At 42.1% G+C, this 22,357-nt stretch overlaps 1 protein-coding gene across 3 annotated transcripts in view; it reads right to left on the reverse strand.

Moving 5' to 3' along the window:
* Positions 1 to 22,357, reverse strand: part of ZNF608 (zinc finger protein 608) — a 105,763-nt gene that overhangs the window by 38,285 nt on the left and 45,121 nt on the right. For all 3 annotated transcript variants that reach the window (XM_036309677.1, XM_036309678.1, XM_036309679.1), the window contains one exon: positions 21,647 to 21,902. In XM_036309677.1, coding sequence (XP_036165570.1) covers positions 21,647 to 21,902 — 256 coding nt within the window. The remainder of the gene's footprint in view (positions 1 to 21,646; positions 21,903 to 22,357) is intronic.

A 22,357-nucleotide genomic window follows, 5' to 3' on the forward strand; every position in this document is an offset into this window, starting at 1 on the left:
GCAGCGATGACTTTTATCAGACCACTATTAAGAGCAGAGAAACTAAGCTACTGTTCCTTTACACTGTTGTGTAAATACAGGCCTTTCTTTGAAGTGTGGAATAAGTGGCCATTTTATAATCTATAATGCCTAAAATATTTTGTGGCTTACCCTCTTGGCAAAACAAATCTTAAAAAAAAAAAAAAATAGCAGCATGCTGTTTAAAGTAGATTGGTTTGTTTAAAAATGGGCCTGTATACCAGGAGACACGTACAAGAATGTCCACAGAATAACATTTGAAATAGCAAAGAACTGGCCACAATCCAAAAGTCCATGGGCTCGAGAATGGATAAATAATAATGATGTATTCAAACAACCCGACAGAGCGGTGAAAATGAACAAGAGCTTGCTGCTGAGTGAAAGAGCAAGTTGAGAAAATATACTGCATATGATTCCATTTATAAGAAGTTCAAAAACAGACAAAACAAACGATGCGTTGTTTAGGAATTCAGAGAGCTGTAATAAAACACGGGAATAAAAAAACACAGAATTCGGAATGCTGGCTTCACAGAGGAGAAGGCGAAGCACCGTGGGATGAAGGAAGGGTCACCGGGGTGTTCAAAGGGCCTGACACTGACTTTCTATTTCTTCATGTGGGTGGTGGGAAATGTGTGCTACTCTCATGTTGTTCTTTGTACCTTAACACGTGTTTAAAATAGCATGTACTTAATATTTAATGTGACAAGTCTTTAAAACAGACTTAGGTAGAACACAGGCCTTCTTCACCCGAATGCTGCTCTGGCTGACTTCACATTGGTATCGAAGTGCTTTTTTAAAGCCTACATTTCCCACCCTTCCTTCCGTTTATCCAATACGTGGGTGAACACAGCCTGAAGGGAAAGCAAGCCACCTGGAAACACAGGGAAAATTGTGAATGAAAGAGCCCTGGGAGCCTGGAGCCGGCTCCCCTGCTCTGACAGAACCGGAGTCCGCAGGGTCCTGCTCCACTGACCCACACAGGGCCTCCGAGGCTCGCTGCAGCTACAGCCACTTACCAGGGTGCATTTTACAGAAAGCCAAGCATTCATTTTCCCCAGGTTCCTAGGCAAGAACTTTCCAAAAAGGGAAAAATAAAACTATTGCATATCCGTGCAAATCAAAATTCATAGAACAGTGGCAGGCAGCCAACCGAACTATTTCAGGCCTGCTCTCCCATCTGCTTGGCCTGTTAACTGCCGGAAAATACAAGCAAATCACTTCTTCTGCAACTAATTCTCAATAGGGCTCCTAAAAACCAGACTCCATGATGCAACTTTAATAAGACTGAACAGCTTATTATGATCAATAAAGCAAAGCCTTCCAGCAGTTACTGAGCCAAAAGCTGGCTCAAATGCCTCTTCGATGGACATGGAGCGTGAACACCAGCCTTCTCCGGCACTGAGGGGGGCCCGGGGCCAGGAAGTGTTCAGGCACCAGGAAGCGGCTCTGTCCTGATTCCCTTCTACAGAGGGACCCACAGGCCTTGTCATCCTGCTGGATTTTATTAGCCCCAATATATGGTAATTAATTTACTGCAGGCTCTTAATTCATAAACGGATCAAATAAAGCCTTCCCTGGCTTTTGGCAGCTAACCCTTACTAAATTATGGTGGCTAGAAGTTTGTTCAAATGCTGCCCATAAGTCAGCCCCTTCAGCTTGTAAAGTTCAATTAGAGTTTTTAGCTTATTGTGTGCCTTCGAGCTTCAAAGAAGGCATTATTCATGCAGTTTCCATTGCCAAAAAGAGGAGAGCTGGCAGTGAAGCAATTCCTAGAATGTGGATCCAGGCATTACCAGGAAATTTGAAAACTTCAACTCTCAGAACCCAAACGCCCCCACTTTGGGACAAATCTCAGTGAAATGTGAAAGACTAAAATGAATCTAATGAAGGATGGAAGTCTACATAATAATGAAAGTTCTGACCAAGAGTGCACAAACCAAGAGTGCACCTGCTAGCGTTTCTTTCTCTGCATTCCTCTTACACGTGCCACTGGTAGGTTCCTGTAAATGTAGTCTAAACAGGCTGGTGGGGGCTTCACCGAAGGCCAGAAAGGACATGTTGGAACCACCCCCACCACGATGGGCTGCCGTGTCAGTTCTCATGTCCATATTTGAACTGGCAGGAAAGCCAGGGGTACGACCTGCCAAAGGTTTGGGTCTGACTGGCGTTTTCTGAGGTTGCACTTTAGCAGCCGTGCGTGTTTCCTTTGTATGCTGTCTACTCCAGGCAGGGCTGACAGCTCTGCCCAGGCGAGCAAGGCAAGAACTTTCGCTCTGACGCTTCCTTTCCCGGCAGGTAAGTGACTGAACTCTAGTCTGCCTTCCCATGGGAGGTTCTGCGGTTGCCCTCAAATATGAAAAAGAATCGGTGTGTTTTCCCAAGAACACACCATTAAGTCAGAAAAAGTCCCTGGCAACAAATCTCCATGCCTGTCTGCAAAAGAAGAACCTGGTGCTGCCAGTTCTGTAAACATCCAGCCTTTGCTATCCACGAGCAGGAGGCTTAGATGAAGGAGCAGGAAAACAATTCCACTGCGAGTTACAGCCAGGGAGGCCAAGGCTCTAAATCTCCTTGAAGCTGAAAACAAATTAGCAGCTTTGCCTGCATCAAGCTGGCCATCTGAAAGGAGCCTTCTTTTCACGCCAGCATTACAAACTGTGCTCCTCGCAGATAACACTTGTAAGGATATAAAAACGTTTCCTTCAGCTTACTGCCTGTCACGTTATTGACTCGACTGGTTATTGACTCGACTGACAGAATTGCGTGAAATCCACCCAATGAGCTCCCCCTGGGCACCAACATGGGCTTGAACAACATGGGGGAGACAGACAGGAGGAAGGACAGTGGCTTCTAAAGTCATGGGCTAACTTGACTCCTTTCTCACCATTCATTCATTCAGACAAGAATGCTTCAGAATAAGATATCAACGTGATTATTTATAATCATTTTTTACAGTCTTTAAACTCAACAAGGAAGGTAAGCACCCTTTACTACACTAAAGGAGATGGACTAAAGGAAAAAAGCACCTTCCTAGGCTGAGAAGAAAAACTTAAAAATACAAGTACAGTTGACTCTTGAACAACACCGGTTTGAACTGTGAAGGTCCACTTGCAGATTTTTCAATAAAAATACAGTCAGTCCTGTGTATCTCCAGACTTTGCATCCATGGACTGCGGATAAAAACCGAATTTTAGGTCCACAGTTGTTAAACCAAGTGTGCTTAGCCTACATAAATTATGTGTGGGGGCGGCCCCCTCACCCTGGCTTTGTTCCAGGGTCAGTGTAATTGCAGGTGCTTTGGGTAAGTGAGCAGAGTGCTTCTAGATATGCCCTTCCTGGGGCCTGATTCTACCACAGAACAAGGCCAAGGAACCTGGGCTTTAATGAGGTGTCTTCAGTGCTTCTGTCCTGTGTAGAATAAAAGTGCTTATGAGACCTGCCTCAACTGCCCTCTTAGAGAGGCAGGTGTTAAAAGGTGGGTCAACAGCCAAGTGGATGAGGGTTTTGCTACAAACATTGAAAGGACTTTGTGAGAAACCAACTTGTGAAACAACTCATCCCAAAAGCGACTAAATTTCTTTAGATAACCAACAGCCAAACAAAAAGAGGCAGTGTTGTTTCATTTATGTGCCGCCGTTTTGAACTTACAGTCTGCCTGAAAATCAAGCATAACTAAAGACACCTTTGGAAAAACACAGGCCAAGTAAGCCATGACAATAGTCAACTGAATGACTTGATCTCTCCATAAGTGGAAAGTGGTAATTATGATGGCACATTCCAAATCAAATGAAATCATCTCAAATTCAGGTCATAAAGTAAATGGTAGCTACTAAGAAAACTCAACAAAGACACTTCGGCTCTTTAAGAGTTTTTTCATATCAAGGATATTATGATTAACTTTAAAAAATTACGTTTTTTTATACAATGGAAAGTGAAACCTTCACCCATATTTTTCAAAAATTGGCACCAAAAAAGTTGGTGGCCCGGAAATTAGAGATGTCTTTTCTGGGGAAACTGATCACGGCAAGAGAAAAGGCGCATGGAAATGCCCAGCTGGGGAACCCCCGGGAGAAAGAATCCACCCAGATGCCTTGTACCATCAAAAGGTCCACCTCTGCACGTGGAACTTCAAACAGGCATATCACTGGCAGACTTAGCTTAGGGTCGGTCCCAGGCACTTGAAGATGGTCTCCAACACCAAATACAGAGGCCAAACAAACCAACGAAGTAATTTAGAGGCCTTGGAAACAATGGTGAGAGAAAGAAAGGGAGATCAAGAGGGAGGCAGGGAGAAGGAAAGAGGAAATTAATATCCTTAGGGAAATGAGACACAGTATAGATGAAACTAGAATAGGATTTTAAGGAAACAATCCCAATAACAAAAAGAGCTTTCAGAAATAAAAACCGTATGAGAACAGACATTTTTCCATGAAAAAAACAAACCAGAATGATTCACCCCCACAAACTCTCAGCACTGCAGTCATGAGTGTGGCGCTGCTGTTTGAGGATGCTCCGCTGTTTCCAGCGCCAGACCCTTCACCTTGCTGCTCCGGCTGGTCATCCCTGCCTCCATTTCCTACCCTCTCTTCACCACACAGGAACCGCCATCATAAATCCTAGCAGGTTGCAGAGAGAGCAGGAGCAGCCACAACAGCAGCAGGGACTCCATGCCCAGCTGTGGGGAGCAGCAGACAAGGAAGGGTTGGGGGAATCTGCATGAAGATTTCCTCAATGCTTCCCAGGAGGGAAGAAGATAAAGAGATTCTGTGCTGCTCTGTCACTTGTTGGTCTTCAAAGCAAAGCCTGGGAGGTCGCCACCGGGCCCCGGACACCTCTCCCCTTCTCCCTCCTCGCTCACCGTCCAGGTGACTGACTATGGAAAACAAGAGAAGTGACTGGGGGTGGAGGGAAGACTGGCTGCATTTTTTTTCTTACATTTTGAGAACAGGCTGTGGACAGTAAGCAGAGTCTCACCCTCTGTGTCTACACTCCTCCATTTCAGTGTCCTGGGCTTAGTCTGAGCTGCAGCAAGAAACCTCAGTGTCAATGTCTGTGTGCCAGAAGGTAAACCCTCTCCTGCACTGAAAACAGCAACAAGGACGGAACATACACTGAGTTGGTCCTCACAGATTTCACCTGGTGCCCCACAGAGGGTGAAAATTGAAAGTCCTTGGCGCTCTGGGATCTCAGGTGGGTTCTCTGGCTCCAACTCCAGCAACACAGCCTATCTGACCTCTGCAGGCCTTTAGCCTGAGGATGAGGCTGATTATTACTCTTCAAAGCCTAATGCTGACTCAGTGTTTCAGACACACGGGGAACTGAGACAAATACCTGCCCCTGTTCCCCGTGACCACCTGTGACAAACACCAACAAAAAGGGTGACCATGGAAAACACTCTAACAAACAAAAACACGGAATGATGAAGCTGGGAAACTCTCTCCATATCAGAAAGTATTTAAGAACCTGTAAGCCAGAGATTTGAAAAAGGAGAAAAAAGATCAGAAAAGTAGAAGATTGATACAGGAAATTCAACTTCTAAATAACAGGAGCTCCAGAAAAAGAGAACATGGAAACAGAAATTATATCCTCTCCAAAGAATTACACCTGCAAAACTTCTAGCCCTACAGGGCCTGAGCTTCCAGTGAGAGGACCAAGCTCGGCACAGATGATCAACAAAGATGTCATTGAAAAATGTCTGGATGCTGGGGACAAAGAAAAGATGAAGGCTTGGGAGATGGGAAAACAAATAGATACCCAACAGCAGATCTCAAATCAGGATGGCACTGAACTGTCAAAGCAATGGAGCTCAAAGAAATGGAGCAACATCTTCAAAATCTGAGAGAAAATGATTTTAGCCAATTCTGTATCTAGCCACTTTATCAGTCAAGTGTGAGGATAGAAGAAAAACATGTTCAAGCATCCAAGATTTCAAAAATTTTACTTCCCATAAACCGTTTCATAGAAGCTATTGGAAGATGCGATTCACCAAAAGGAAGGGACAGAAACAAGAGAGATGAGTACACAGATCCAGGAAATGGGGTATTTATATTTAACATAAGAGGCAAATGGAATCTTCAGAATGAAGAGAGCTCAGAATTTTACAGCTCAGCACACGGCCCGAGCTATCAGTCCTGATTGGAGCCGATCAGAAGACCCTGCAGAGACTACTTCAAAAGATAAAATCTATAGATTGCTTGATGCATTGCTATGAACTGCGAGTGATTTGTATTTCTGGCCTGACAGCTTATGCTCAATTAGTGATGGGTATATGGAACACTAGGCAAAGGAAGAAAGCTGAACGAGAAAGGAAAGGGACACGGCCGTGCTGTGAATAATACAGGGTGGGGCAAAGGCAGGTTTATAGCTGTGAGTCTAAGAAAGAGCTTAGTCTTGTATTCTCACTTATTAATTAATTATTATATTATTTTCCATATGAACAACATAGTCATAACAGAAACAATGAATATTGATCAAACTAAAAATTACTTGTGGTAGGCAACCCATAATGTGTGTAAGCTAGCCAATAATGACCCCTGCATCTTGGTATTCACACACTTGCGTGATGAGTTTGGGTAGACTTACTTCTAATGAATAAATGGCAGAAGTAATGGATTGTCGTTTCTTACATTAAGTTATACCATGACTCTGGAGTATGCTGGACTTGCTCTCTCCTGGATCTTGCTGGGGAAGCAAGCGGCCAGGTCATGAGCAACCCTAGGGATAGGCTCATGTGGGACAGCAAGGGATTAAGGTCCTCAGCCCAACAGCCCATGAGGAATTGAAGCCTGACAACAACCAAGTTAAGTGAACTTAAACGTGAATCCTTCTGCTCCAGTCAAGTTCCCAGGTGACTGTGGTACCAGGCCCATAGACAGACTGCAACCTCATTGGACAAGTTGAGCCAAAACACCCAGTGAAGGTGCTCTCAGAATCTTGACCCACAGAAAAACTGAGATAATGTTTGTTGTTTTAAGGAACTACATTTTGGAGTAATTGGTTACACAGCAACAGATAACTCCTAACTACACTGGGAGAATGAGAGGCAGTAAAATGTGTGTTGGAGAGGGGAGTAAAAGGACAAAATCATCATCTTCCATAACACGAAATTAAAATAGTGAAAACTGAAAAAATACATCAAGAAATAGCCATATAAAGATGTGTTTTCAAAATATAGAGAAAAAAACAGCTAAAAGAGTTTAAAGTTAGTTGCTTCTGGGGAGTAAAAACTAGGAGAAGGGAAAGGTGGACTAAGAAACTACTGATTTTTGTTAGAACTTGTAGAATGCTGTGGCTTCCTTAACTATACACACATATAACTTAAATCGAGTTAAAAGGAAATTAAACTATGCTTGTATGTTAACTCTCGAGCTTCCAGTTAATTCTCCATTTCACAGTCATCTTTGGGGCATTTTAAGAAACTTGATGAGTCTTTTAAAATTAAACTTATATGGGTGACATTAGTTAATAATATTATATGAATAATGAGTCTTAATACAAGGTAGAGACAGTAGCACTAGAAGTCAATGGAGCTCGTGCAGGCATTTTGGACCAAGGACTTGAAAACCGGCTAATGAAACTGATGATTCTACATTTTAGGAATCTTAGCAGATAATGTCTCCAAGGTGCTCCCTCCTCCTTGGAGTGATCAGAGCATAAGGTAAATGCCAGTTGCTCAGACCAGACTCCACTCCGCTGCACAACTGCTTCGAGGCCAGTAGGTGATCTGAGGAACGAAGAGTTCCAGAAATTGATCCAAATTTTTGGAGACTTAAGTCATGCCGACCTGCTGTTCAGCAGCACTTGGCCCTGACCCAGATGGTGATATAAAGGGTATGGCCATCAAGGCTGTTTGCTAGAAATTTTATTCAAAAACCCGCAAGTCTGAAATGATTCTGGCAAGAACACTCTATGATCTTCATACGCCTATGCTCCCCCAAACTGCAGGTACCTTCAAGAGATTATGTATGCCAACCCCCCCGCCCATTATACCCCCGTTTTACACATGGAGGAAAATGAGGCCCAAAGCCAAGAAAACACAACTTGATGGTGAGAACAGTGAGACGACAGCCTGGTTCTCTTGACACATAGTCTAGTGTTTCTCCTGGGGTTCTTGCTTTCCCTTGTACTTTATCAAACCTCCCGACAATCCAAAGGCATTTCTGAACTACATGTTATTCAGCTTATGTAAAACGCACTACCTTTCACAGTGAACAAGGGAGAATGTCAGCAGAAGCAGAGGAAGCAACCGGAAGACTCTAAAAGACCTTCATTAGGTCATTAGATTACACACAGATGTTTTAGAACAAATGTGGATGGATGGTGGGAAGTGGGAGTTCCCAACAGAAGTTAAATAGCCACATAGTTTACCTGTTTCTTTCAACCAATTTCCCTTTTTTCTTCTCTTAAGACCAATACAAGACAGTAACCACAAAATTATAGCAATCACATAATTTTGTTTTAATTGGTTTTTCTCATGGCATGACCACACATCTTTTCTCAAAAAGTTTGTCTAGTAACAGTCATAACTAGAATACCAAGACTCTTGAACATTCTGTAACAATATAGTTTTAAAAATCTGCTTGATGGATAGATATTAGAACACTGCAGCCAAAAAGGATAAATGAGAATTTTTAATAAAAATATTACAGGTGCTTCTTGATGTATGCAATCAGGCCCTTCGAGAATATCTTAATAATCACAGTATTTTGTATGAAATATAAAATGCTCACTGTGCTTATCATGGGGGATTATAAAGGAGCATAACTTTTATCGGTTTTTCACGGGGTTTTTTTAGTCAGGTACTGTCATTCCAGGCACTCTCTACTATTCAAATAACCAAAAAACAAAAAGTTCATGTGCCGTAGGAGAGAGCCTCTGGCTGCCTTCAAGCAATTGTAATGTTTTCATTTTGGGTTCTAATCAATCATATTATGCTTACCAACTGGCCTGGCCCTCTTGCTGTCCCTTTTCACTTTTCATTAATGAACAGAGTGAAAAAATGAACCAGTGACACCAAACACTGAACCGCAACAAGCTGAAGCTGCCAGAATTTGTGGGGTAAAAGAACAACACAAATGTAGGCTCCTTAACGGTCCCCCAACAGACCTCTGTAAAAACCAGACTACTATTTCTAACTTCCCAAATATGCAAACTGTTTCCACTGAGTAAATGCACACAGGTTAAAGGTACATACCCTTGACTAAGTATCTGTACCTCCCTTGGGTAAAGTGCAGTGTAAACTCTGACCCTGTGCATCACAGTGTTAGGGTGGGAATCAAATCTGAGTCACGGGAGACCAAGGGGTAGGGACTTATCAAAGAGCCCGCATCCAGACCCCAGGGGATTTGTATCAGCAGCCAGGCCTGAGTGACTCCTTGGGGGAGGAGCCAGTATGGTCCAGCCCACCCTCTTCAGAAACCCTGAGGTGAGCCAATGTGGACAAGACAACTAGATCACTTCCAAGCCATTGCTGAATCTACAAAAAATTATATGGCATTTGATTCTTCTTTATACCCCGCCTTGATTTCCACCCGAGTCATAAATTCCCCACACTTCATTTTCCTTGCTTTGAGAAAATGAGGATGGTGATGCCAACCACAGTCTCAAATGCTTAACAGTCACACTCAACATATGTCATGCTTTGTTGAAATTCCGTACTTGGAAATGTGCTACTGCAAGGAAGTGCAAGCTCAGGAGGACTGGTATGAGTGATGATGTTTATTTTAAGAAGATATTTAATTCAAAAGCCAGCTATAAAGTGCGATGTCCTGACCTAGAGGATGTGCACTTCAGAGGTTCTCTAGCAACTGACTGAGGATTTTGTGGTTCTGAATCACCGAAGAGTCACGTGCAGTCAATACAATTTTAAGTAGCTCACTGCATTCTGCTCCTCTGAAAACTGACCTGCCGTTCCCCTAACCCCACCAGGTCATTTGTCCCACTGTCAACTTAGAACTTCACATTTTTTAAGAACTCCCTGTGAATAGGATAATGCTCGTCAGTCCCCCTACCAGGCAGAGGTGTTGCGGAAGAGACAAGTTCAATATGGTGCTAAAGCTTTGCAAAGGAGACGGTCACAGTTCCAGTCTCCGGCCTCCTAATTTGTCTGCCCTTGCGTATTCAAAGGCTCACTGAACTCAAAGCGCCTCTCACACCCTTGCTTACCACAGCCAGCTCCGTTCCAGGTCCAGAGGGTGCCAAGCCAATGCCCCCAATCCCAATTACGGTTTTTCTGTTTTTCCAGTACCCACCCCCCTACATGTTTGTTTGGACAAGAAATAATTGTATGTGTGTGCGCTCAAGGAGCTGGAAAGAAGCGGCTCCCTGTGGGTACCGTCTGGAACTGGCTGGCTTGTAGGTCTTCTCACCAAGCTGAGGGAGGCGGTGGAAAGAGGTCTTTGTTGGTTCTCTTTAAACGAGCTGGCCTGTGCTGCTACTCAAGTGAAATAAGACACAGTAAATGTTCTCAGTCAGCTCTTTCAACCTGACTTGCTTCCAAAGCTGTCTGTCATCCTGAGTATCAAGGAGACACCTACGTGACAACAGACAAACCGCGCAGATGTACCTGGGGTCCCGGGAGAGCTGGTGGGACCCAGCTGCCCACTGAGCCAGAGGGACCCGGGCACCGCCTCAGAGGCTTGGGGAGCGAGGGGCGGGCCACTGTTTTTCCTTGTTATGAAATACATACTTGAGAATGACATTTGGGGTATTTTTTGTAAAAATATTTGGTGAGTATTAAATTTAAAAAACATTTCACTCTATAAGCCGAATTAAGTTCCCACATTTCAGCCAAAACCTCAAATTGACAAGCCAATGTTTATTTGCCTGTTAGCATATTTTTAAAATAATTGGTTACATTCATACACACACAACATCCATAAAGAAGCACAGACTTAAAAATAGGAAAGCTGATCATTTTAGGCAGAAACCAGAAGTCCAGAAAGGACACACAGTCATTTTATTTGGACTGTCTGGACCTGTTTCTCCATCAGCGTACCAGTGCAAGTTACAGGAATCTACCACTTAAATGAGCCGATGCTAATTAGATGGTGTTGGCAGAGCAACATAAAGTTTCCCAGGCAAAGTGTTTAAATGTTCAGACACACCAACTGCGTCATGTAAAGGAAACAGCCACATATCTAGCACCCACGGACTGAAACACTGTGAAAGTGTCTCAAATTCATATATGAGCCACAGGCTTAATGATGAAATAAACACATATGGGTGTGGTGTGTATATAGTTGCTCAATTTCCTACTCAGCTATAAGCAATTAATGATCAAATGAGCAATAAGGGTCTTGCCTACCTCACACAACACTCTTTATCCGACCTCTCTTGGGTCTCCTGACTGTGTTACATCAGACTTGGCTAGATACCCTGCAATTGTGCCCATGAGCCAAATTCCTCCAACTTACTTTGCTGAGAATGGCTTTTTGCAACCCATGATACGCCTTCTCCCATTTTATAGCTTATTTTCCTTTTGCAGGGAAATAATAGCCAATCTTATTTGAGAGCATAAGGGCTGGGAAGGGTACATATGGGAATGCTTGGTAGATATTACCTTTTAAAACTACATGGATAGTTCCTCCTACAGCAGCTACACATGGAAGAAGCCTCGGGAAGAGGCAATGGGGGTGGGGGTGGGGGGGTCATTGTGGGGCTAGGGTATACCTGGGAAGAGGCTGCAAATTGCTCGAGTACAAGTATGTCAAGTGACAAATTACACATATCAACAAGTCATGAAGTGCAATGGTTGTCTATAAAGGTCCTACCCTTTGTCCATCCTTATTTTGAAGGAACAGAACCCAAAAGAAAGATGGCTGCAGAGAGAAAAATACGAGTGGCTTAGACTCCTCTCAGTTCAGAATGGATGCTTATTACAAATTTCCTCGGCTGGGTGTTTGAATTCCTCATATCTAAAAGTTTCTTTTAACTTCTTACACTTGGGGGGGGGGGGGCGTTTATAAAATGTCATTCTAGACACAAGCAAAATTGAAATCTAAACTTTTCTATGATCTAGAGCAAAGACCGCCACCAGGGCAGAGCCCAGCACATGCTCTCTCAAGAACATTGCCTGCACACTTGCTTTCTCTGGCTGAACCGTTCTGATTTCTGCTATAAGGGGAAGTCTCATTCCCGCTCTATCTAGGGTAGCACCCTGGTTACGGGCATCGCAAGCTCTGCATCTGACTTACAACCTCCCCAGTCAGGAAAGCTAAGTGAGAAGGGCTTTCTTACCCAGGACAGTGGAAACTAGCATAACCTTTTGGGAAAGCAGTTAAACGGTATGTGTACCAGTGTGTTAACACCAATCAGAAGGGATATATGCACCCCTATGTTCATAGCAGCACAATTTACCATAGCTAAGATTTGGAAACAGCCTAAGTGCCCATCAGCAGATGAGTGGATTAAAAAACCATGGTACATCTACACAATGGAATACTATGCTGCTGTAAGAAATAAAGGACTCTTACCATTTTCAACAGCATGGATGGACCTGCAGAGCATTATGCTAAGTGAAATAAGCCAGTTGGAGAAAGATAAATATCACATGATATCATTTGTGGAATATAATGAACAATATAAACTGATGAACAAATATAGATCCAGAAACAGAGAAGCATTGAACAGACCATCAAACCTCAGAGGGAAGGCAGGGGAAAGGGGTGGGGGGTAAGAGATCAACCAAAGGACTTATATGCATGCATATGAGCATAACTAATGGACACAGACACCAGGGGGGTGAGAGCATGTGATGGGGGTGGGAGTGGCCAGGGAGAGGTCAATGGGGGGAAAGGGAGACATATGTAATACTTTAAACAATAAAGAATTTAAATTTTAAAAAAAGTGTCCTTTGACAGCAATTCCGTTCCTTGAAAACTGATCTTATCATAATAATAGAAAATTCACAAAACACCAAACAAACTTCATGCACAAAGATATACTATGCAGTGGTTGTATGTATCTAAGAAGTTGAAGGCAATGTAAATATCCATCATTAGAGGAATTTAAATTAAATCTTGTATCTATCCCACAGAATATTTATCAATGGTCTTATCTTAGAACATGTTTTAAACATCAAAAATGCTTATGTTTTAATGTTAAGATTAAAAGAGAAAGCAATATTCAAAAGTGAATCTACCAAATGACCTCAAGTACATTTAAAAAAAAAAATACTGAAAAAGCAGAGAAAGAAGTAAACTTACAAATTAAAGTGGTTGCCTATTCAGAGAGACTACAGTTTTTTTTTTTCTTCTACTTGGGTTTCTTCACCCCCAAAATGTCCTAAAATGACCACATATTCTTTTTTTTAAAATCAGCAAATAAAAACCATATTGAAGATATAAATGACTGAAGGAAAAAAGCATACCAAATATTTTATTTCTCCTTTTGTGTAGAGAGTGAGCTAATAATAGCAAGGTTGGAAGCTAAAATATAATAAGTCAGATTTTATAATGGATTTTTTTAAAAAAAATCAATGACAAAGTAGATTTCTAGAACTATTTTTCAGATTGTCTAGGCCAAACTGAATTTTAAAACAACGTATTCTTCACTAGAAAGCTACGCTACTCAAACTTAAACAGGTATAAAACTATATCACTTTGTTCCGTGAATTTATTCAACATTCAACAAATATGTATGGCACCCTTAACTCTGTGCCAGGCGCTGGGGATCAAAGCGAGCAAAACAGATGGAATGTGTGCACTTGGGAAGCGTACAGGAGAGTGGGCTCAAAGGGAGGGTTTGTATACATCAACCCAGCTGAGGCTGACTCAATTACTCCTGCCAAAATCAGATGCTAGAACTGTAAAGAGTTTCCTATCATTCTGCATTAAAAATAAAAACGCCCACATCTTACTCCCCCTTTCCATTTGTGATATACACAAGAACTTTTGAGTGATGGTAGTTAGAAATTCAGAATACTGACTCAAATTCACCCATCAGGACCGCTGCCTGCCTTGCACAGGTGTATCTTCCTTAGTAAAATATAGACGGTAATATGGCACGCTGGATTTTGTCCTGGGGATTAGGGTAATCGTTGGCTTGGCGAGAAGCCCAGCACAATGCCCGGCACAGAGTGAGTGCTCAGCAAATCAATCATTTCTCTTGAAATATACATGTTTACACATAAAACAGTGAAGAATCAAGTAAGGATAAATATGTGAAAATCAATAAAAAGGGGCTTGGGGCTTTGAGGCAATGACTGCTAATGGGTACAGGTTTTTTTCTGGGTTAATGAAAATGTTCTAAAGTTAATTATGGTGATGGCTGCCTAACTTTGAATACATTAAGAAACTACTGAATTGTAGACTTTAAATGGGTGGGTTATATGTTATGTGAACTATATCTCAATAAATCTGCTATAAAAATTGTATTTTTAGAAAGTCAATGAAATGCTTCAATCAGGAGGCCCAGGTGAGCCAACAGCTATTCTTTGCAAAAAATAAAAAATAAAAAAAATAAGAGCATCTGTATTTTGTAATTAGGAAATATATCTTCAGTTCAAAGTCAAAGTATATTACAACTCTTTCAAGATTTTCTACCAACTCCTTTACAGGGAAAAGACAAAAAAAGGAAACAAGGCAATACCACACACCCAAATCTAATGCAACAACTTCTTAAATCTTTTAGTATACCTAAGTCCGAAGAAAATTTTGGTTTTCAAATGTCTTACATTCTGTATTCACATATAAGAATAAGTTTAGCTATAATATCAACCAACAAAAGGGGTAACGAAACGCCTTGACACCGTGAGTTTAAAGCTTTCTGCTTCATTACTTAACACCTAATGTCACCGCCAAAATATACACACAAATGACACAAAAGAACAAATGTTTGGTCTAAAAACATTAGGCTGAATCCTACCTATTAGTAGCTTATTTTTCAAATTGACAGGAGGTGAAGTGACTGTCCATGGTTTTGTTTTCCAGCAAAACCCACAATCACTCATCATATCCAAATGTTGGCCACATGACCTCATCAGGAAAACATGAAACAGGCAGGACTGAGAGCCAAGCAAAATCCAGGACAAGCCCTAGCCGGTTTGGCTTAGTGGACAGAGTGTCGGCCTGCAGACTGAAGGGTCCCAGGTTTGATTCAGGTCAAGGGCACATGCCTGGGTTGCAGGCTCGATCCCCAGTAGGGGGCATGCAGGAAGCAGTCAATCAATGATTCTCTCTCATCATTGATGTTTCTATCTCTCTCTCCCTCTCCCTTCCTCTCTGAAATCAATAAAAATATCTTTAAAAAAAATACAGGACAATGACATGGACAAGCCTTCCCTTCCCCCTCCTCACTCTCTCCTTCATCCAGCAAATCCTTGAGTGTCCACTATGTGAATACCGCCCTCCAGTTTTACTTTCTGATATTTCTGCGAAGCTAGTAACATTAGTTTCAGTCATCTTAAAAAAGAAAATACTTACATGATATGTTTTATAGGTATTTAGAACATATATCCTAAACCAATTTTATTTTTTTAAAAAATGTTTCACCACTGTACACATGGTCAGTCACTTCACCTCCTGTCAATTTGAAATATAAGCTACTATTAGGTAGGATTCAGCTTAATGTTTTTAGACCAAACATTTGTTCTTTTGTGTCATCTGTGTGTATATTTTGGTGGTGACATTAGGTGTTAAGTAACGAAGCAACTCCACTATTTCATTTTCTATGTGGGTTGCCCTTTGCATGTGAAAATGGGCAGCCCTTATGCAGTTTGGAAGGTGCATCCTGAGTTGCTCTGCCACCAATGATGATAAACCAAAAACCATCCACACTTTCATTGGCAACCACCGCTGCAAGATGGCCGGGGAGACTGAGGACAAAGTCCGTGACCAGTACACAGAGTGGCACTAACTACTGGTTCTCTCAGCCCCTCAAAACCTCCGGGAGTCCATGTTGATTAAACAACACATCCACCTACCATGCTCACACATGGGGGCTGATTCCTCTCCACTTAGCACAGTACTGACAGGGAACGCTGATCCACTGCCATCTGAATGTCTGCCCTGGCTGCCTGTTACAGTCATCACTGGTGTGGCAGGTAATGAAATGCAAAAGCAAAAGTGGGCACCTTACTCCCCTTTTGTGAGTCACTGGGAAACATTTTAATAAGTAGTAATACTTCACTTGGTAGAGTCTTGCAATAACTCTATGCTCAGTTACTAAAAATACCAAGTAAGCCTGGATTAATATTTCATCTCTCCTCAAATCAAAATTTGAAAAGGAATGTTCTATTGTCAGTAATAAGGTTGGTGGGTAAATACTGCAGAATAGGAATAACAATACCATATGTTAGATCTGTTATTAATTACATAGAATCATTTGCCAGTTAATGAATTAGCCTGAAACCCCCTATACTGCACATTTAAACATTTATCCTCTTTATGACATTGAGATGCAGGAGAAGCAAAAGAATTTAAGAACATCTCTGGTGGTTTAAAGAGCATCGTTTACTTCTCCAGTTAATTACCTTTAACACATGAATCCCCAAGATCACTTTTCTTTCCTTGGAAAACACGCAGCACATCAGGGGAAAGGCCTCACAGAAACAAGCATTCCTCCTCTCACACCAGGTGTTACATCTTCTCAAAAAAACCACACTGACTATCACAAGTTGTCCCCTCTGGAAACCCCCAGTGATTCTCCAAATACAACCTTTCATTTGCTACCTCATTAACTTCTTTAATACTCTGGGTTTCTGAACTATTTAAAAAATAATTTGACAGAAACCACACAAAACCTGCGTCTGGCTCACTGCAGAAGCAAACAGGGCGGTCCACCTGACCAGTGATTCACCAGGAAGAGTGGGACCAGTTAGTTGTTCATTAAGCCCCCAAACCTCTGTGCAGTTCACGTTCAGGATCAAAGCTGGGCCGGACCCTCTTTCTCATCAGCACTGTGATTGGAGAACTATGCTCACCTGCCACAGCACAGCATCCTGACAGGCAGTACCTACCTGTGAGGTAAGTAGGAAGGTGTCTCTCTCCATTGCATACCCAGGAAAATGAGGCGATAACACATGTAATTCCGTAAAGGGAAAATGTGAAGTAGCTTGCAAAGGACCAGGACATCCCTTCTCTCCCCTGAGACAGTGGTTCTCAACCTTGTTTGCACATTAGAATCCCCTGGGGAGCTTTGAAACAACATGCCAATGTCAGGTCTCCAACCCAGACCATACGGCCAACCCAGGCCCAGGAAATGCCTGGAGGCGGTTCCTGGGCGCCAGTGTGTTCTAAAAGCTCTCCAGGTGACTAAGCAAAATAAGCCAGTCAGAGAAAGATAAGTATCACATGATCTCACTCATATGTAGAATCGAATGAACAAAATAAACTGATGAACAAAAACCCAGAGACATAGAAGCACGGAACAGACGGTCAAACTTCAGAGGGAAGGCAGGGGAGGGTGGGTGGGTGAGAAGAGATCAACCAAAGAACTTGCATGTATATATGCATAACCCATGGACACAGACAATGGGGTGGTGAAGGCCTGGGGTAGGGGGCAGGGATGGGCTAGAAGAGGTCAATGGAGAGGAAAAAGAGGGGATATATGTAATACTTTCAAAAATAAAGATTTTTAAAAATAATAATAAATGAAAAATAAAAGCTCTCCAGGTGATTCACATGCCCAGAGCTAAGAACCACCATCCTGTAACCTACAGATGTTTAAAAGGTTGTCAATGGCAAATACCAGTATTCTTTTTCTCGCTTCCGTTTCTTCAGTGGCTTTGCTTAACCAATAGGAAAGTGGAGGGGACAGGGATGACAGAGAGAACATGGGCACTACCACACCAAGTATGTACTTGGTAGGGGGGGGGGGAAACCCATAAATAAGCCCAATAAGAAAAATGATTCAATAAAAATCAAAAGGAAAATACATTCACAAGAACTAAAAGCCAAGTTCAACACATATGTGTTTACACACATTGCTATATACACCATGTTTTGTCTGTTTTGTTTTACCCCTCTCCCCGCAAAAAAGAGCAAATTTTCAAACAAATAACTATACATAGGCATGTGTGTCCCAAATGTCAGGAATGAAATGCTAAGGAAATTCTTTCCAACATCTGTGAGTAATTTTGTACAATACATCATTGCTCCTATGCATGCACCTTAAAGTAGAAAGATCAGAGTAGAATAACTAAACATCCAAATGCAGTAATAGTTTTTCTCTCCTATTAAGTATGATCTGAAACCCACTAATGATTTCCAGAGGAAGCTTCTTGGGAACACTTTACTCCTGAGCACAGTTTGGTTCTCAGCAACCAGACTCCATGCATTGGCAGGACGACGAAGGGGAAAGTCTGTGACTAAAAGTGTCTGTGACTAAAAGTGTCCTCCCTCAAACGAGGAACTGCAAGCACAAGAAAAGGTTAGGTCTTTAGTGGGGATTTCACATTCCAGTCTTGCAGTTCCGCAGCACTATCCAAAGAAATCACGAGAACACTCAATATCCCCGGAAAGACTGCAGAGAGGCGCTCTCCAAATTTCTAGGATCTTGAAACACACACACACATACAACCTTCACACACGCGTGAATGCACATAAATTAGGTTTGTGAAAAACACTACGCTATACAATACCCTCCAAATGACGACACCAGGGAAGAGATTTTATTCAACTCAACCTACAGGACATTAGTCAAAGGCCACTGACAGTTTTATAACTGCTCGACTTGCTCTTTGTTCAAGAAGCTCACGCTAAAAAACTGCGTGGCTTACTTTCTCCTCCCCTGCCCCCCAAACCCAGCTCCTTCAGCTTTCCAAACGCATTTGCTCTGTTTTGTTCTTTGTCCTTCCCGGAAGGGAAAAATTAACAGTCAAGTGGGTTTAATTTTTAAATTGGTACAAGAGCCTTAAACACACTGTACTGAGGGGAAAATGCAAATGGAATGCTCTTGGAAATGGTTGCACATTAAACACACATCTTCGGACCTAGGCCTTTACTGAGACGAGTTCTTAACTTCTGTGGAGGTCAGAAGTTTAGTTTATTCAGCAAGAATGACTCTATTAACAGCTCCAGCTCCTGTTGTTATCACAGTAAACATCCATACATTCCAAATCCTGGAAAATGTGAAAATAAGGCTGGAGCGGCCCACAGCTCCATGACTGTGTGTGAAAAGCTTCCCCAGCCATCAGGCTGCTGTGGGAGTGGAAAGACATCCAAAGGGAGGGATGGATCACAGCATACAAAGCAGGTCCACCAGACTCAGGAGATTGAATTTTTCAGAAGAGGGTGAAATGGAGGGGAGATATATATATATATATATATATATATATATATATATATATATGTATATATATATCACTACAACATAACAGCAATAATAATGATGTTGGATAGTAATACTGTAAAGCTCTTTAAGCTCATGTGCTGAGGATCAGACTTCCTTATCAACTTTATCAAGTTTTTAAACGCATATTTTTTTTCTAAACAATCCCATCTTTTATTAGAGGCTAAGGTTAAAAGTCAAAACCCAGCAGACTTCTAAGCAAAGTGGAAAATAACCCAAGCCTTACAGCTGTTCCAGAAAGTCTGTGGCTAATTTTACAACATCTACCACCCAGGGAGGTCACACTGCAGGAATTGGATCCTGGCTCACACTGGAATAAATAAACGACAAGCGCTAAGTCACAGCTAAGTAAGTAGTGGAAGACAAAGCTTCACCCCAACGAGTAAATTATCCAAGTACTAGAAAATCTTACTTTCAAGTTTACGGAAACGTACAGCTCCAAATCTTTTTTCTGTTCCTGAAAAATCAGCGCCTAAACGAATGAACTGTGACCTTATTGTGTCTTAAGTCCTTTTCTATACATTTCACACCAGCATACCAGTTTGAAGCCCTTGGATGTCACCTCTGCTCTAGGGAAAATCTAAGGGGGGCGAACTATTCGCACAGCCTACAGAGAGGCAATGAGAGAAGCTTGCGCCTCACCTGGAAACCCCCACACTGGATGGGGTCTGAACAGGCAAGAGGGCTGGGGAAACTTTAATTCCCACTCCTCTTATATCAATCCCTCCTAATGTGGTTACGCAGTGCTGTTTTAAATGGCTTCCCAGTTCAAAGTTCAAAGGAGGAGGAGTCCCCAAGCCCTCCAATTTTTTAAAGCCAAAAGTAAATTTTAACTATCACTTCCATTTGAGCAAACCAGAGAACTCCTCACATCTACTGCTTTCATTCCATGTCTGGTTCCTTCTTAGATAATTAAATCTTTATTAATCCTTATTGACACTATCTACACATGTTTTATCTAATGATGAAATATGTCCTATAAGAGCATATTTAATGTAATATGTAAAACTCAAAGATTTTTCTAAGAATTTGTTTTTCTATCTTAAAACAACTTAAGCTATTTTCTGCCTTCAGATAATTGTTTACACCTGTCACCTGATTTTCATTATTTTTATTCTCTCCTTTCATTCTCCAGTTTGTCGCTATTCTTAACTATTCTCTCAACTACTTCTTTCCCAACAATTACTCCCAATATAGTCCCTTTTCCCATCCACTCAGCTTTTTTTGCATATATTTTATTTTCTTCCCTTTAGCTTTCAGCCCTCAATTTTTCACCCTGTTATAGAAGTACCTAAACGATGATTTTGAGTCTCAGACCCTTCTTATTACCCTCACCCTTGTCCTTTCCCTTCTCCCAAAAGACCATGATATTGACAACGGTCACCTCCTTTATCGTTGCCCAGTCTAGCTTAGAGGGAAGAAGTTTCCCCAGTGTCTTCCTTTTCCTCTGTTCTCCTGGTACAGCCTGGCATGCTTCTTCCTTATCTTTTCTATTAGGTTTGTGAAAAGCACTACGCTTTTCTATTCTGCCACGCCCCAAAGGACAGGTCTCTCGAGTTTTCAATGATCTGTTGGCCTCTATTAATGACACAGGCCATCTGAAACCTGCTGTACTGGATGATCGTGTGCTGCAGACATGGCAACCAGGGTCTGGATCCACTATCAGTATGGCGTAAGTCTGATCTGTGTTTCCAGTAGCAGTGATAGATTAATCTTGATCCATTTCTCTTGCACCTCACTATGACTCATGGACTGCATTTGCCAGATGGCCTGCTGACTTAAGGAGCAGGGAAGGTGCTGTGGTCTCCACCTGGCCATACAAGAGAACTGACTAGCTCACCGGGGGCTTAAGCCTGTGACCCTGGCTTCACCTGAGCACCCACCAGCCAGAGCCACATCAGGGTGACGGCCTCCGATAAACGCAAAAACCCTGGCTCAATTCAGAAGGTAAATATAAGCCTCAACAACACAAAAGACACCACATCAAGACAAACAGAGCAGTTGGCACACCAAGAAAAAAAGAAACTCGAGATCTACGTCACTTTCTAATTTCCATGACACCTCTTAGGGGAAAGGGTAACCCTCACCCTGCTTCTCACAGTCCTTCCTGTTAGCACTTACAGTGAAAAGCCACTTGCAGGGACACCTGAGTCATTCTGAAAGTAAAAGCAGTCATGAACAAAAAGACAAACAGTTATTTCAACAAAAATCCAAAGAGCAGAAAAACCACTTTTCTTTCCTCTCTCAATACCACAAAGCAAATTCCCCTTACAGGTGGACAAAAACACATCACAGGGAAGCGGGCACAAGGAAATATATAAAAATAAATTGTATTTACCTTCTTCTGTTTCGTGCCACACGATCCCTTCCAAATTCACACTGGTCCCAGGTTCACAGGGCCCGAGACACTCGGGCTCTGTCACTACTCCAACTTCACAGGTATTGACACCCACGGAACGAGTCCGCACCAAAAGCTGTTCAACCGGGGCTGCAATATTGGATGCAGCCGGGGAAAAGTAGGAGGGCAGAATCTGAGGCGTGAGACTGCTGGAAATCGGCGGTGGAGGCGCTGGCACTGTAAACAGGGGGTCAACCTGAAAGACAGACAGGCTTACTGCAGTGGTGCTGCTGCTGTGAGTTCTTTTCAATGCAATCTGTTTACATCCCATCTAGAATACATCACTTTTCCAAATTCCATTTGCAATGGTAAGATGCTCTGAGCGTTTTAATGGTGCCAAAACATAAAGCAGAATAAGAGTGAGCATTTTCTTTTTTTCGTGCCAAAGAAAGCAACTATCAGAGCTCTAGCTTCCTGAAGATTAGCCAGGCTTTTCGTGTCCTTCTAAATTCACCAACTGACAAACTTTAGCCTCAGTAGACGTGAATAAAATATGCTTTGCAAAATTAGGACTATTTACCACTCGTAATAAAATCTTATTTTCAAAATGACAGTATTTTCCAAAGGAGAAATTCCAATAACCACCATATATGCCTCATTGGACATCTAAGCAGAGGAAATGGACTAAAATTGTTTTCAAAGTACTTTATA

This window comes from Myotis myotis, unplaced genomic scaffold (genome assembly GCF_014108235.1).
Source record: "Myotis myotis isolate mMyoMyo1 unplaced genomic scaffold, mMyoMyo1.p scaffold_m19_p_5, whole genome shotgun sequence".
Taxonomy (NCBI): domain Eukaryota; kingdom Metazoa; phylum Chordata; class Mammalia; order Chiroptera; family Vespertilionidae; genus Myotis; species Myotis myotis.